General features: G+C 38.7%; 2 protein-coding genes across 2 annotated transcripts in view; one reads left to right on the top strand and one right to left on the bottom strand.

Moving 5' to 3' along the window:
* The window catches only part of LOC145684543 (glutamate receptor U1-like), a 39476-nt gene extending 39143 nt beyond the window's left edge, over positions 1–333 (top strand). The window contains exon 9 of the mRNA XM_081756938.1: positions 6–333. Coding sequence (XP_081613064.1) covers positions 6–258 — 253 coding nt within the window. The 3' untranslated portion in view covers positions 259–333. The remainder of the gene's footprint in view (positions 1–5) is intronic.
* Positions 1–14778, bottom strand: part of LOC145684629 (uncharacterized) — a 252013-nt gene that overhangs the window by 164244 nt on the left and 72991 nt on the right. The gene's annotated exons all lie outside the window — the stretch shown is intronic.

Raw genomic sequence — 14778 nt, 5'->3', positions numbered from 1 at the left:
TTTAGTGGTGTGAAGCTGCTGGAAGGTGGTATACACGATAAACTGAAATCTGATTGGTGGAAGAAGACGTTGGAACCGCCAAGAACTAAGCTGAGCTACCAGTTGCAGTTGGAAACTGTCCTGTTTCCTTTTCTTTGTTTAGCAGGAGGCATCGTTATCTCTGTTACAGTTCTGGTTTTGGAACGTTTGTTGTACTATTATGTAACTATTCAACCATGTTATCACTATCGAAATTCAAAAAACAGTAACGAAACTTAATAATATTGCCCACTATCAAAAAATAAAATAATTTTATTTTACTATTATATTTGTTTATAAGTAAGTAGTAAATCCTATGTTTTACCCATTACTACAATTATTAAAAATTATGTCCATTTCATTTTTACAATATTTAACGCTTTTGTGGCAAGTGAATGAATGAAATTGTACTATTATTGTTAATGATTGTAAAATAAAATGCTATTGAATTTCATTCTCACACCAAAATTCTGACTGTTGTAATGTGTGGTGACAGCATTTAGGCTTTTAACGCCAAGGACTTCTGGAACATCTAATAGCTAAATTGGGAATACCACGTATCTGTTCGTCTAGGCAACAAAAGAACATGGAGATTGTGTAGAGCCTTTTTATTTTAAGCGTGCTCTACTGGTGCTGCTACCGATGTATGTTTTTCCGTATCTCCTCCGAAAGAGGAGGGACAAGTTGCTGTGGCCGATATGCTTCAATGGTTTGATGCGGGCAGGGTTGCCACATTGAATCACTTCACAGGCTTCACTGTTCACCGTGTTGTTAGCCATTCTAAATAGTCTGCGATCTTCATTCGCCAAGACCAGGCAATTGAATGACAAATTGGCAACACAGCAGAGGTTATTCCCTTCTTTCCCCAAAGCAAAGGGAAGATTTCTTCCACAAGAGGGCAGCGGGGTGGGGCCGAAATGTTTCACATATTTTCCGATGGCATACTTAAAATAGAAAGACTCTAACAATCTACATTACATCCTACGTTACAAATTTCTGAATACAAACCGGTAACAGACGATTAACTCCTCCTTATGCCTACAAGACTAAACATTTGTCTTCATTGTGTTATTGGTTGATTGAATTGGGATTTACAGTTCTTTCAGCATCGAGGCTATATGAAACGTGGACCTACAGCTTAACGTGGCACCCGAGTCACATGAGCTCCCCTGTGAATCAAACCGGGGTCTCCCGTGCCGAAAACACGGATACTAACCATATAACCACGAGAGAACTCTCTTCCCTAGTTTAGTGACCCATTTTTGCAAGGCCTTCCGTTCTTTCTGTTTTGGTTTCTTAGTTGTTTACAAACGTAAGATGGAGTTTGATTTGGAAAATATTGAGCTCCAAAGAATGACGCATGATGTCGCCGTATAAAAGCCAAGGGGAAAAACTAACTCCGATAATGTGGAAGTGAGGAGAATTTTACAGGATAAGGAGCTACTTCAGGGTCCCAATCCCGAGCGCCCACCAAAGTAAAAGTCTGTCGAGTGTCCAGATTCCTAAAGTTGAAGAATATAAAACGACATTAATAAACTACTTTATTACAACAACTAGATAATGATTAGCAAAGTGTATCTTTAAATCAAATTTGTTTCTTATTAGAGAAGAAGTACTTCATAAAGTTCCTTTACAGGAGGTAAAGTACCAAGAACCGACGACACGTTGCCACGTTGGATAAAAATAGCTATGAGCTGTAATAGGACAGATGTAGAACGAACTTCGCCGGCAACGCAAGAAATGCATCTCCCTGCCTGGCTAAAGGAGATTTCTAGTAATATGAAGGCTTCTTGAACCCAAAGCGCCACTAGTATCGATAGCAATTGCAATGGGAAAGATGTTCAAGGAGTTTTTTTCTTTTCGACTTCCCTGTGATTAGCAACAGTTCCAGGTAGAGGCAGGGTCGAATAGAGAGAACCTGGGATTCCGATTGATTTATTCATCACATCCACCGCAGTAGTCGGTTGAGCACCAATCTCGGCCTGTCCGTCTATCCAGCCCATTCACTTGTTATCCAAACTCTTCAATATTTCGTCAGTAAAGTGCAGGTGTCGTGGCCGCCACGTCTCACAAGACTGTCCGCTCCACATTGTTGTGTCTTACACGACGAGTCGCGAGTACCAATACCAGTGGACAGTAGTCAATACGCAGAAGACTTCGCGTTTGTGTTAAACTCTCCAGCATCGCAGTTTGGACTAGTGATAGTCCATTAATTCAACCCTCCCCTGTGTTGGATACTCGTCAGCAACATACTCCTGTGACTAGTGCCAGTACTCTTGCAAGTAACTCGAGTGTTAGCGTCGCTCTGACGTCGCAGAGTGCTAAACAATCAGTCTAAACCTAAAACGTTCGACCAGTCTTCATCTGAGTTTCTCATTAAGAAGAAAATACAAAATGGTGAATCTTCAGGTCGATCGAAAACTTCCGATTCAAGTGTTGTCTTTGTGGAATCACTCAAGACCCTTATTAAGCACATTGAAAAATGTCCCAAACACAGCAGCAGCTTCTCCAACAACAAGGAACTATGCTCCCAGGAAACCACGGAGCAACGTTCCATGTGGATGCCGCAATGGTTTACCTGCGCTCTAGACTGAACGACCCTACTGTGGGGCGCCAAGACGCCATTGAACTCCGACATATCAACATCTCTTTTAACTATCTCAATCAACTCATCGAAGAAGATAAGGCCTCCGCATTGAACGTATACGCTTGCTATGCGTTGCCCTGCAATACAACTGGAGAGTGGCAGCAGCAAATTCCACAGTCATCTCAATTCCAGGTCTCACTGTTACTATGCCGCCACAGCCCTTTCAGTCTTCGGCCTCGACATCCGGTGCGGCGAAGAGAAAGACAACGCCTCAGAATGCAAAGAAGTCCGAAAAATAAAGTTGTTGATTTTTGTACGCCTCTTCCCGTTGAAGGTGTGGGGCCGCGGTGGCTCAGTGGTAGAGCGTTCACCTCTGGTGCTTGGGGTCCCGGGTTCGATCCCAGCCCTCGCCAAGTGAACTTTGTGGTGGACAAACGCCGTGTGCGTGGGTTTTCTCGGGGTTCTCCCGTTTCCTCCCACTTTCTTCATTCCACCATTTCATTCATCTCTCATCATCACCGTCTCCTTTAGCCTAACCGGCATAACCGTGGGACGTAAAACTCAAACATTTCATTTCATTTTTCCCGTTGAAGGTGCCCCAGAAATCCTCTGAAAGATGCTCCAGATCAGCCTTGATTATTGAGGGCCCCACTTGCTGATCTGATAGCAGAATTGGATCTTCAACCACAAAACGTACGTTGGCCACCGGAGGACCCGAGAGTGCTCTTCTTATACATTGCTCAAGAAGGCAATTCGGATGCATTAAGGGACTTCAGAATACAAGAACCGTGGTATTAGTTACCTGATGATTGGGACTTTTCGCGTGAATTAATTAACCAGTTAAGTGTATGCCTCGGCATGATACTTCCGATGAAGAGGACGAAGAGGATCAGGCTAAAGACACCCAACACCAGCGGGATTTTAGTGATAGTGGACTAACTAAAAGTGACTTGAATGAGTATATGTATGAGCGCATGTAAAGTCCCATAATAAACATTTACTTCTCATCCATTTAACCAATAACATGCCAATGGCTCACTTTCCATCCGAACGACAGCAGTCAGAGGGTTTCCGTATTGAAGGAATTCCAGCAGCGTTAAGGGCTCGTAGTTTTATATCATTAACAGAAAAGTGTCGTACGTTCATACATGAAAGGCCATGCAGGCCAAGTTGGTCAAGCTGGACAGCGATGAAACTGACAAGAAACTAAACCTAAACGTTAGGCAACAGCAATCCGAAAGCTTTCATTTTACAAATGAGAACCTGAAGGCGGGAAAGGTGTTGCAATCAACCATACATCCGCTTCGGGAGATGAGGAAGCAAAGAGCCTGGCTTTATCTTTCGAAACAGCAACAATACATTGTAACATATGTATGAAAGTGAGATGCAATTGATGTATACAAAGATGACTGATAACGTCTTGTTAATTTCTGGAAGGTTTGTGTCTGGTAAACTTACCCACCTATTAGAGCCTGCTTGAACTGAATCATCTGGGTTCAATCAATAACTCTGTGAAAGGAGAGCTTTGACTAAACAAAAGGATACATGATAAAACGCCAAAAATGTAGAATCACCATTTCCACAGCTTATCGACTACCAAGACCACCCAAGCCAACAGATAAACGGTCTTGTATCCAAGAGTCGTCATTTAAAGAGTGATTCAAAATTGATTCAAGGCCATATTTCAGCAGCAAACAATAATAATTATACTTCACACATAATGTATAAGCGATTTCTATCATTTGCTTCTCCAGCTTCAAATTCCATTGTCTAATATTCCTTTTAAGTGCTTTGGTCGTACGCTTCATTTCAAAAACAACTGTTAAGAATCTGAAAGTTGTAATGAAGTAGGTTTGGGTAGGAAGGATACTAGACATGGATTCTTAAATGAGTAATGAACTCTCAGATAAACTGAGACCTTAGTCTCGAGAAAGTGTGAATTTAAAAAGCAATTTGATATAGAGAAAAATGATAAAAGATATATACTACGAGTAGTCCCCTTTAAATACACGAGAGAGAAACTTGCCTCCCAAATTTAGGGGGAGAATCACCAAGTTGGCAAAATTGTTTCAGTTCTTGGAGCCAAGAATAGTTTGTTGAAGTCATATGTTGTGCAATTATACTTAATATTGTAAAATTCTTCTGAATCAGTTTAAGACGAAGTCTATTGCTTTTGTAATCATGTTGCACTACGAAATACATTTTCAGAAGACAGTAGATAAAAAGAATATAATCATTGAAAATAAATTAGAAGATAAAAAATTTTCACTTGAAGATTCTTCAGCGTTTGTACGATTTATATCCATGTCAACAGTAGGTGTACGATTGACTCAATACGTTTGATTTACCACCTTGTTCATAACATTTATCACTTCCTCCTGATAAGATAAATGTAGAACACTAGTCTGAAAGTAGGCCAGTAAACATTTCACTGATTCTTTGAAATAATTTTGTAAATTGCGTATACAATATAAGATCTCATAATCTCTTATTTTATCTTTAAAATATTATAATTGCAAAATATAAAGTTACCTTTTTCCTCTTGCAAACCTCTTTCCTTCCCCCAGTTCTTTGAAGCAAACTCCTAGAGAATACCTTTGATACACCTACCTATATTTATATCAACATATCTATATCTTTCTTTCACCGGTTTAAAGCATCTTTCCATTCTTCCTTATCCTGAGCCAAACTTTTCATTTCTATGTACCCTCTTTTCACTGGCTTAACGCAGCTTTCCATTCTTCCCTATCCTAAGTCAGATTTTTCATTTCTATGTACCTTTCTTTCACTAGTTTAACGCAGCTTTCCGTTCTTCCCTATCCTGAGCCAGACTTTTCATTTCCATGTACCTTTCTTTCATTAGTTTAACGCAGCTTTCCGTTCTTCCCTATCCTGAGCCAAACTTTTCATTTCTATGTACCTTTCTTTCGCTAGTTTAACGCAGCCTTCCGTTCTTCCCTATCCTGAGCCAGACTTTTCATTTATATGTACCTTTCTTTCACTAGTTTAACGCAGCTTTCCATTCTTCCCTATCCTGAGCCAGACTTTTCATTTCCAAGTACCTTTCTTTCACTAGTTTAACGCAGTTTTCCGTTCTTCCCTATCCTAAGCCAGACTTTTCATTTCCAAGTATCTTTCTTTCACTAGTTTAAAGCATCTTTCCATTCTTCCCTATCCTAAGCCAGACTTTTCATTTCTATGTACCTTTCTTTCACTAGTTTAACGCAGTTTTCCGTTCTTCCCTATCCTAAGACAGACTTTTCATTTCTATGTACCTTCCTTTCACTAGTTTAACGCAGCTTTCCGTTCTTCCCTATCCTAAGTCAGACTTTTCATTTCTATGTACCTTCCTTTCACTAGTTAACGCAGCTTTCCGTTCTTCCCTATCCTAAGCTAGACTTTTCATTTCTATGTACCTTCCTTTCACTAGTTTAACGCAGTTTTCCGTTCTTCCCTATCCTAAGACAGACTTTTCATTTCTATGTACCTTCCTTTCACTAGTTTAACGCAGCTTTCCGTTCTTCCCTATCCTAAGCCAGACTTTTCATTTCTATGTACCTTCCTTTCACTAGTTAACGCAGCTTTCCGTTCTTCCCTATCCTAAGTCAGACTTTTCATTTCCATTTACCTTTCTTTCACTAGTTTAAAGCATCTTTCCGTTCTTCCCTATCCTAAGCCAGACTTTTCATTTCCATTTACCTTTCTTTCAGTAGTTTAACGCAGCTTTTCGTTCTTCCCTATCCTAAGCTAGACTTTTCATTTCTATGTATCTTTCACTAGTTTAACGCAGCTTTCCGTTCTTCCCTATCCTAAGCTAGACTTTTCATTTCTATGTATCTTTCACTAGTTTAACGCAGTTTTCCGTTCTTCCCTATCCTAAGCCAGACTTTTCATTTCTATGTACCTTCCTTTCACTAGTTAACGCAGCTTTCCGTTCTTCCCTATCCTAAGTCAGACTTTTCATTTCCATTTACCTTTCTTTCACTAGTTTAAAGCATCTTTCCGTTCTTCCCTATCCTAAGCCAGACTTTTCATTTCCATTTACCTTTCTTTCAGTAGTTTAACGCAGCTTTCCGTTCTTCCCTATCCTAAGCCAGACTTTTCATTTCCATGTACCTTTCTTTCACTAGTTAATGCAGCTTTCCGTTCTTCCCTATCCTAAGCCAGACTTTTCATTTCTATGTACCTTTCTTTCAATAGTTTAACGCAGCTTTCCGTTCTTCCCTATCCTAAGCCAGACTTTTCATTTCCATTTACCTTTCTTTCACTAGTTTAAAACATCTTTCCGTTCTCCCCTATCCTAAGCCAGACTTCTCATTTCCATGTACCTTTCTTTCACTAGTTTAACGCAGCTTTCCGTTCTTCCCTATCCTGAGTCAGACTTTTCATTTCTATGTACCTTCCTTTCACTAGTTTAACGCAGCTTTCCATTCTTCCCTATCCTAAGACAGACTTTTCATTTCTATGTACCTTTCTTTCGCTAGTTTAACGCAGCTTTCCGTTCTTCCCTATCCTAAGCCAGACTTTTCATTTCTATGTACCTTCCTTTCACTAGTTAACGCAGCTTTCCGTTCTTCCCTATCCTAAGTCAGACTTTTCATTTCCATTTACCTTTCTTTCACTAGTTTAAAGCATCTTTCCGTTCTTCCCTATCCTAAGCCAGACTTTTCATTTCCATTTACCTTTCTTTCAGTAGTTTAACGCAGCTTTTCGTTCTTCCCTATCCTAAGCTAGACTTTTCATTTCTATGTATCTTTCACTAGTTTAACGCAGCTTTCCGTTCTTCCCTATCCTAAGCTAGACTTTTCATTTCTATGTATCTTTCACTAGTTTAACGCAGTTTTCCGTTCTTCCCTATCCTAAGCCAGACTTTTCATTTCTATGTACCTTCCTTTCACTAGTTAACGCAGCTTTCCGTTCTTCCCTATCCTAAGTCAGACTTTTCATTTCCATTTACCTTTCTTTCACTAGTTTAAAGCATCTTTCCGTTCTTCCCTATCCTAAGCCAGACTTTTCATTTCCATTTACCTTTCTTTCAGTAGTTTAAAGCATCTTTCCATTCTTCCCTATCCTAAGCCAGACTTTTCATTTCCATGTACCTTTCTTTCATTAGTTAATGCAGCTTTCCGTTCTTCCCTATCCTAAGCCAGACTTTTCATTTCTATGTACCTTTCTTTCAATAGTTTAACGCAGCTTTCCGTTCTTCTTTATCCTAAGCCAGACTTTTCATTTCCATTTACCTTTCTTTCACTAGTTTAAAACATCTTTCCGTTCTCCCCTATCCTAAGCCAGACTTCTCATTTCCATGTACCTTTCTTTCACTAGTTTAACGCAGCTTTCCGTTCTTCCCTATCCTGAGTCAGACTTTTCATTTCTATGTACCTTCCTTTCACTAGTTTAACGCAGCTTTCCATTCTTCCCTGTCCTGAGTCAGACTTTTCATTTCTATGTACCTTTTCTTCCCTATATCTTATATTATTTGGTCAGTATATTTCAACCACGACCTATCTCTGGGTGTGTTTCTTTTGCCATTCTTTCCGTAACAAATAGTGTGTTTCCTTTATATCATATAATGTTTCAATTATAATTACTTTTTTCTTTTCGAAATAGTTTCAAGTAGACTACTTTTTTCTTTTACAATTTGCATCACTCTTTGGTTTGATACCTTATCTACCCATCCAATTTCCAATATCCTTGTATAACTTCACGTTTCAAAGACTTGTGTTCTCCGGTGTTTCGTTCTCTTTGAGGCCATGCCCTACATTCATACAGCACCACCTCCATACATATCTTTTTATCAGCCTTTTTCTTCAGTTCTATGTTTCCGGAATTAGAATCTTTTGTTTCTCTTTCGAATACCTTCTTCGCTTGCGATATTATGGGTTTTTCATCATATTTGTATCTATTATTGCTTGTCATTTTACTTACTAAATAACAAAATTTCTGCATATCTTCCACTAGGTGATCGATTTTAAAATTATTATTTTTTTTATTGTTGTTTGTTTTCTTGTGCATCTTATCACGTTTAGTTTGGCCTTATTAATCTTCATCTTTAATTTGCTACAAAGCATCTTTTGCATTACATTTAGAGTTCTTTTATTTTTCCTCACTATCCTCTCCAAATCCCAAAATATGTATTTTCTGTCCATCAAACTCACCTATTTACATAGTCTCCTTTCCCTTCTTTGTAATGTGATTTCCAGCATTCATTCAATAATCGCGATTCAGAAAATATTTCCCCATCATTCTATTTTATATAATTATTTTTTCATTTTTATGATGTAAAGATGAAATATTAATTATATTATATATAGCGATTTAAAAGTAACCTGAATCATGATTATTTAACGAATTCTGAAAATCCCATCACGATGGAGGGAAAGCGGATATTACACTAAAGTGACATGTTTCTTTTGAACTGTTGGACAACAAAAAAGTTTGTGGTAAATAGTTTTCTTCTTTTTCACAGATACTTATGTATTAATAGAAGTATGCCATTAATTTGTATGTAGTCAATGAAGGACACAAAATCTACCTATTTACTGTATCATCCCCACATTGTTACTCTCTCGTCCAATAATTCTTCCTAAGACATCTTCTTCCCGGAGGTCCGATATGTATTTCGGGAACCATATTTTGAGCTACAAAAGAATATATGTTCTATTTCTATTGACAGCAAACTAGTCAAAAATAGTGTGGTGGTTTCCCGTTGCTTTCCACCCCGCAGTATCCCAGCCGTTAAAATCACTCTGACCACGCCTGGGACTAATGTCCAAGTTGCCGTACCAATCACTATGATTTCCGCCAACTTGACTACTGGAGAACTACTGCCTTCCCTCAAAACACACTTCGTCTGGCTTCTCCATTCAGACTAATTCGCTAGAGGGTGGCCCTTGTGTTAGTGAACTACCGCCAACATAACCCTAAATTTCACTGTAGCGTGCAATCGTCCCCACCCGACATATATGTATCTTTGTATAGGTGATGTTGATCGGGGAGAACGCAAAATATTAACTGCAATAATAATTCACATGAACATCTGTAGCTCTTATTAAATTATCTTGAGAAGTAAACACTAAAGTGACTAGAGAGGAAAACATATTAAACTGTGAACGGAAACAGTAACTAAATAGTAATGAATACATTTAAAAACCATCGAAGTAGTGACTTTACAGAAACAATAAAGGGGATATTAATGACACTTATCAACTGCTGACATAAACTTACCATTTTACTTTTTGGATAATCGTTCCCCATGACGATGGTACAGCTTTATTTTCCCCTTCCAGAAGCAGCAGATAATCTGAAAATTGTGATGTCCATCTTTTAACCACTCAAATTACCCAACCACCTTTCGAACACTTTGAACACGGCGACAGGATCCAAACTACTTGCATGTAGTCCAATCAGCCATTCTATTATGACCTCATGGAACCCAGTCAGATACAGAAACACGCCATACCTATTCTTCTTCGCGATTGCACTCAAGGGGGGCTCAACGAGGTAGTACCACCCCTCCTTATCCGTTCCGATGCAACGTCCAGAAGTCCCGCCATCATCAAACTGTGAGAAGAGATCTTCCAACGTTAGAACTTCAATTTTGTGTCTTACTAGGGATGATTCCATTCCGGGACCAAATACCTGGGGAAAACCTATATATCGTCTGAAAGCTCTTGCCATGAGAAGTACGAAACCGTTTTCAAATCACGGGCAAACCCACAACCTGATCCTATAAGGGGTCAGTTTTTTAGTGTTTGTGATCCTATGCATTGCATATTCGAGGGAAGAAAAAATGAATGTTACGATGCATCATACGTAAACGCCAGAGCCCATCATGTTCCTTTTTGGCTCATTGCTAGAACGTAACTCGGCCAAGGGTTTCATAATATCGCTTTGCACCCATACATACCTATTTTGTCAGTCTTGCTAACCAACTGTAAATACAATGTGGCAGATGGTTCCTGTACCACTGGATATATATCCATGAAACGTGGCATAAACATCATTTGTCACTAGAAAAATATTCTGTGAACTCATTTCTCTTTCAAGGAGCCCAGTTTGTCAGTGTTGCCAACCAACTGTAAAAATGAGAATGTGTAAAGCAGGTTTCGTACGATGAGATGTTTATGCGCCAAGATTGGCAGAAACATCACACGAAATATAATTCATACTATTAGACAATATAAAAATACCACGAAGCTGGTATACTACTATTTGAAGAACTTCTATTTTGAAAACGTTAGCAATACTGACAGACTGGGGTGCTTGGGGAATGATAACAACCACAGATTGTTCGCTTTGTGTCAAATGATTTTTATGCCAAGTTTTGTCTATGCATGCAATGATCAGGCAACCTTTCGAGAAAATATATTTTAGAATGGTTGGCAACACTGCTAAAGTGGAGTGCTTGGGCATACTCACACCATGTTTTCCATTGTCCAATGCTACTTCTGTCACATTTATTCTATATTCGTTCAATGGCACGCACCCCATTTGCAACATTGTGATGTTTACATTTTATTGTCAACACTGACAACCTAGAATGGTTGGAATATGGCCACACTCAACGTCTTTTTGCTATAATGTAGTGTGGTGCTTCTGCCAATCTTGATGCATAAACGTCTCATCGTACGAAACCTGCTTTATACCTTCTCATTTTTACAGTTGGTTGGCAACACTGACAAACTGGGCTCCTTGGAAAAGAAATACATCCACCGTATATTTTTCTAGTGGCGAATGATGTTTATGCCATGTTTCATAGATATATATCCAGTGGTACAGAAATCATCTGCCACATTGTATTTACAATCAGTTGGCAACACTGACTAAATACGTATGTCTGGATACAAGAGATATTATGAAACCCTTGGCCGAGTTATGTTCTAGCAATGAACCAAAAAGGAACATAATGGGCTCTGGCGTTTACTCGTGATGCATCGTAACATTCATTTTTACTTCTGTCGCATATGCAACATATAGGATGACAAACACTAAAAAACTGACCCCTTATAGGATCAGGTTGTGGGTTTGCCCGTGATTTGAAAACGGTTTCGTACTTCTCTTGGGAAGAGATTTCAGACGATATATAGATTTTCCCCAGGTACTTGGTCCCGGAATGGAATTACCCCTAATTAGTGCTGATTTAGTGTTTTCTTTTTTAATTCAAGTGTTCAATTACGGATGCATACATCCTCAGTGATTTTCAATATCAAGTTATCATTGTGTAAGCAGTGGGCAGTGAATCCGATGAAGTGCACAAATTTTATTTGCTGTTCTACTAAATTTGATATATTTTGATATCTATTCCCTACACGAGTTCTCAGTATTCATCGAATATGCAAAAAACGTAAGCAGTTCACAACTGTGACCGACATCCGATCAAACGTAATACTGCTTCGTCTAGATTTTTTTTCTGTGTTTTCACTAACACACATTTGAGACAACCATCATGGTTATCTTGCATTATTATGATTTCAATGGTAACTTTTCCATTAGAAAAAAAAAAAGAAAAAAGAAACAGCATAAGAACTAGAAACATTCTAATAAAGAGCTGAAAACTTTATTAATGATCAATAACCAACTTCGATATTATGTCTTCGTATACATATTGTATCTGTATTTCTTTTGTATATTTTAGTATGTTGTAATTATATTTTATTGTTACAGGGTGGTCCATAATAACTCTAGTAATATGTTTTGTAAATAAACCGGATTATCATCCGATTTATTTTCTGAAGAATAGGCAGTGTGGTGGATACATACATTAATAATTAACAGGTCAGACAATATAAGAGTGTACGGAAACTAACTTAAGAATCTGTTGCATTGTTTGAAGCCAGACTTCCGTGTAAAGAAATCTTTATATGCACATTACTCCGTAGACTTCACAATCAAGGAAATATATAAAACATTTGTAAAAGTCTAGAGTCAGGTATAAGGAAGTCTTCCTACAGGGAAAGACAATTCAGTCATCTGCTAAGTACTTGTAGTGGCAGGAATCTAAAATATTGCAAGAAATACAAAAAGTAATTTTCAACCTGCATGTAGAACATAAGGAGAGCACTCTCGGTTAAATTCTCATCTCACGAGGGAACCTATTCAAGTGCAACTCTGACTTCGAGTCGAGACTATGGTCGTTGGATACCTTGTCCCAAAAGAACATAACACGAAAAGTGATACATCCTCGATCGCAACCGTTGCAGAGATATAAGCGTGAAAAGTTAGAAATTGAGCTCCATACTATACATTACAAAGTCAGCTTCCGGGTCAGATTTTTCGGAAACGGTCAGGTAAGGAAACGCAGCGAATACATATCAAATTTGTGTTGGGAGCCCACCACCTTTTGAATGAAAACAATGTTGCCCCCGGGGCACTCGCAGGGTCCCAGGCGGGGTCCAACTCAAAATTGGCAAATGGAACCGGGGTCAAGTAGCATATTGTATGAAAGCTATTGTTAAATAAAAGAAGATAGAACAAATCTCAACTCTCTATGATGACCCTGTGCAAACGGGCAACTGGTCAAAATGTCAATACAACCTACATCAGAAAATCTATGGCCACGCTTCTAAATCCGTTAAGTTGTGACAATAACAACACAGCAGAACACGTTTAAAAGTACAAGGTTTTGAAGTAAAACAAATTGCTGCAGAGTCTCTCTCACAAAAGCATCCTCCGATATATTTTATTTCTGCACCATTATTCCAGTTTTCCCCAACCCTCCGATAGAAATTTCACGGTGCAATCTGTGAATCTGGGGTCCCGATGCGCGAAGCATATACGTTGCCTTTTGACCTTCTCACCCTCCACGACGGTTGCGATTTACAATGTATCCTTTCTCTTCTAGGACACGAAATCCAATGGTCATGGTCATTCTATGGTCCATTGGTCATTCGAAGTCACACTTATACTTGGATAAGGTTCTTTGTGAAATTCTGTGAGAGACTGAAGCAATTTGCTTTACTTCAATAACTTGTACTTTTAAACGTGTTTTTCTGTTTTGTTATTGTCACAACTTAACGGATTTAGAAGCGTGGCCATAGATTTTCTGATGTAAGTTGTATTGACATTTTGATCAGTTGCCCGTTTGCACAGGGTCATCATAGAGAGTTGAGATTTGTTCTATCTTCTTTTATTTAACAATAGCTTTCATACAATATGCTACTTCACCCCCGGTTCCATTTGCCAATTTTGAGTTGGACCCCGCCTGGGATCCTGCGAGTACCCCGGGGGCAACATTTTTTTTTCATTCAAAAGGTGGTGGGCTCCCAACACTACTTTGATATGTATTCGCTGAGTTTCCTTACCTGACCGTTTCCGAAAAATCTGACCCGGAAGCTGACTTTGTAATGTATAGTATGGAGCTCAATTTCTAACTTTTCACGCTTATATCTCTGCAACGGTTGCGATCGAGGATGTGTCACTTTTCGTGTTATGTTCTTTTGGGACAAGGTATCCAACGACCATAGTCTCGACTCGAAGTCAGAGTTGCACTTGGATAGGTTCCCTCGTCAGAAAAATCCCGGGAATTCGGCTTCCAAATTTCTATATCTTTAGTGATTATAATTCCAACACCTCTATAACAGGACTGGAATACATCACCAGCAACCAGGTCAGTAGTTTCTCTTGAGATGTTTAAGTTAAGCAACTATTGTCAGAACCAAACGATCTTTAGCTTCAACCAAGGTTAACTATAATTAAATATATGTACTTGTGTTCAAACCGTAAACTTATGATTTTTAAGAAAGAAATAGGAAAGTAGCTAATAGTCACACTGCCCATGCAAGGCCGTAAGTCATTATTGATTTAACTGTTATGAGGATTAAGAATAAACGATTTAATAACATACGTTAAGTGTAGTCATTTAGTTGGTTAAATTATGATAATATTAGCGGCCACTGATTAACCTCTATTATAAATTATCAGCATCGAACTGTAACCATACGGTTCAGCTCAGTCACTTTTTAAGGAGAAAATTTTAACTTTTTAAATGAACCTCGTATAATAGTGCTTCCAAGAATTTTTCTCTCAGCCAACAAACGAATGTGCATATATGTATGTGCGTTTCGACTGCGACGGCGATCGCAGAATTCCCCTCTCCTTCCCATATAAGGAACTAAAATTCAGCACAATGGACAAACGTCGTCTCTAAAAATTCCAATGCAGGGATTGTCATA

The sequence above is a fragment of the Thermobia domestica genome, chromosome 5 (assembly GCF_964235325.1).
Source record: "Thermobia domestica chromosome 5, izTheDome1.hap1.1, whole genome shotgun sequence".
Lineage (NCBI taxonomy): Eukaryota > Metazoa > Arthropoda > Insecta > Zygentoma > Lepismatidae > Thermobia > Thermobia domestica.
Note: the sequence above shows the minus strand (reverse complement) of the source record. Positions and strands in the feature narration are given on the sequence as shown.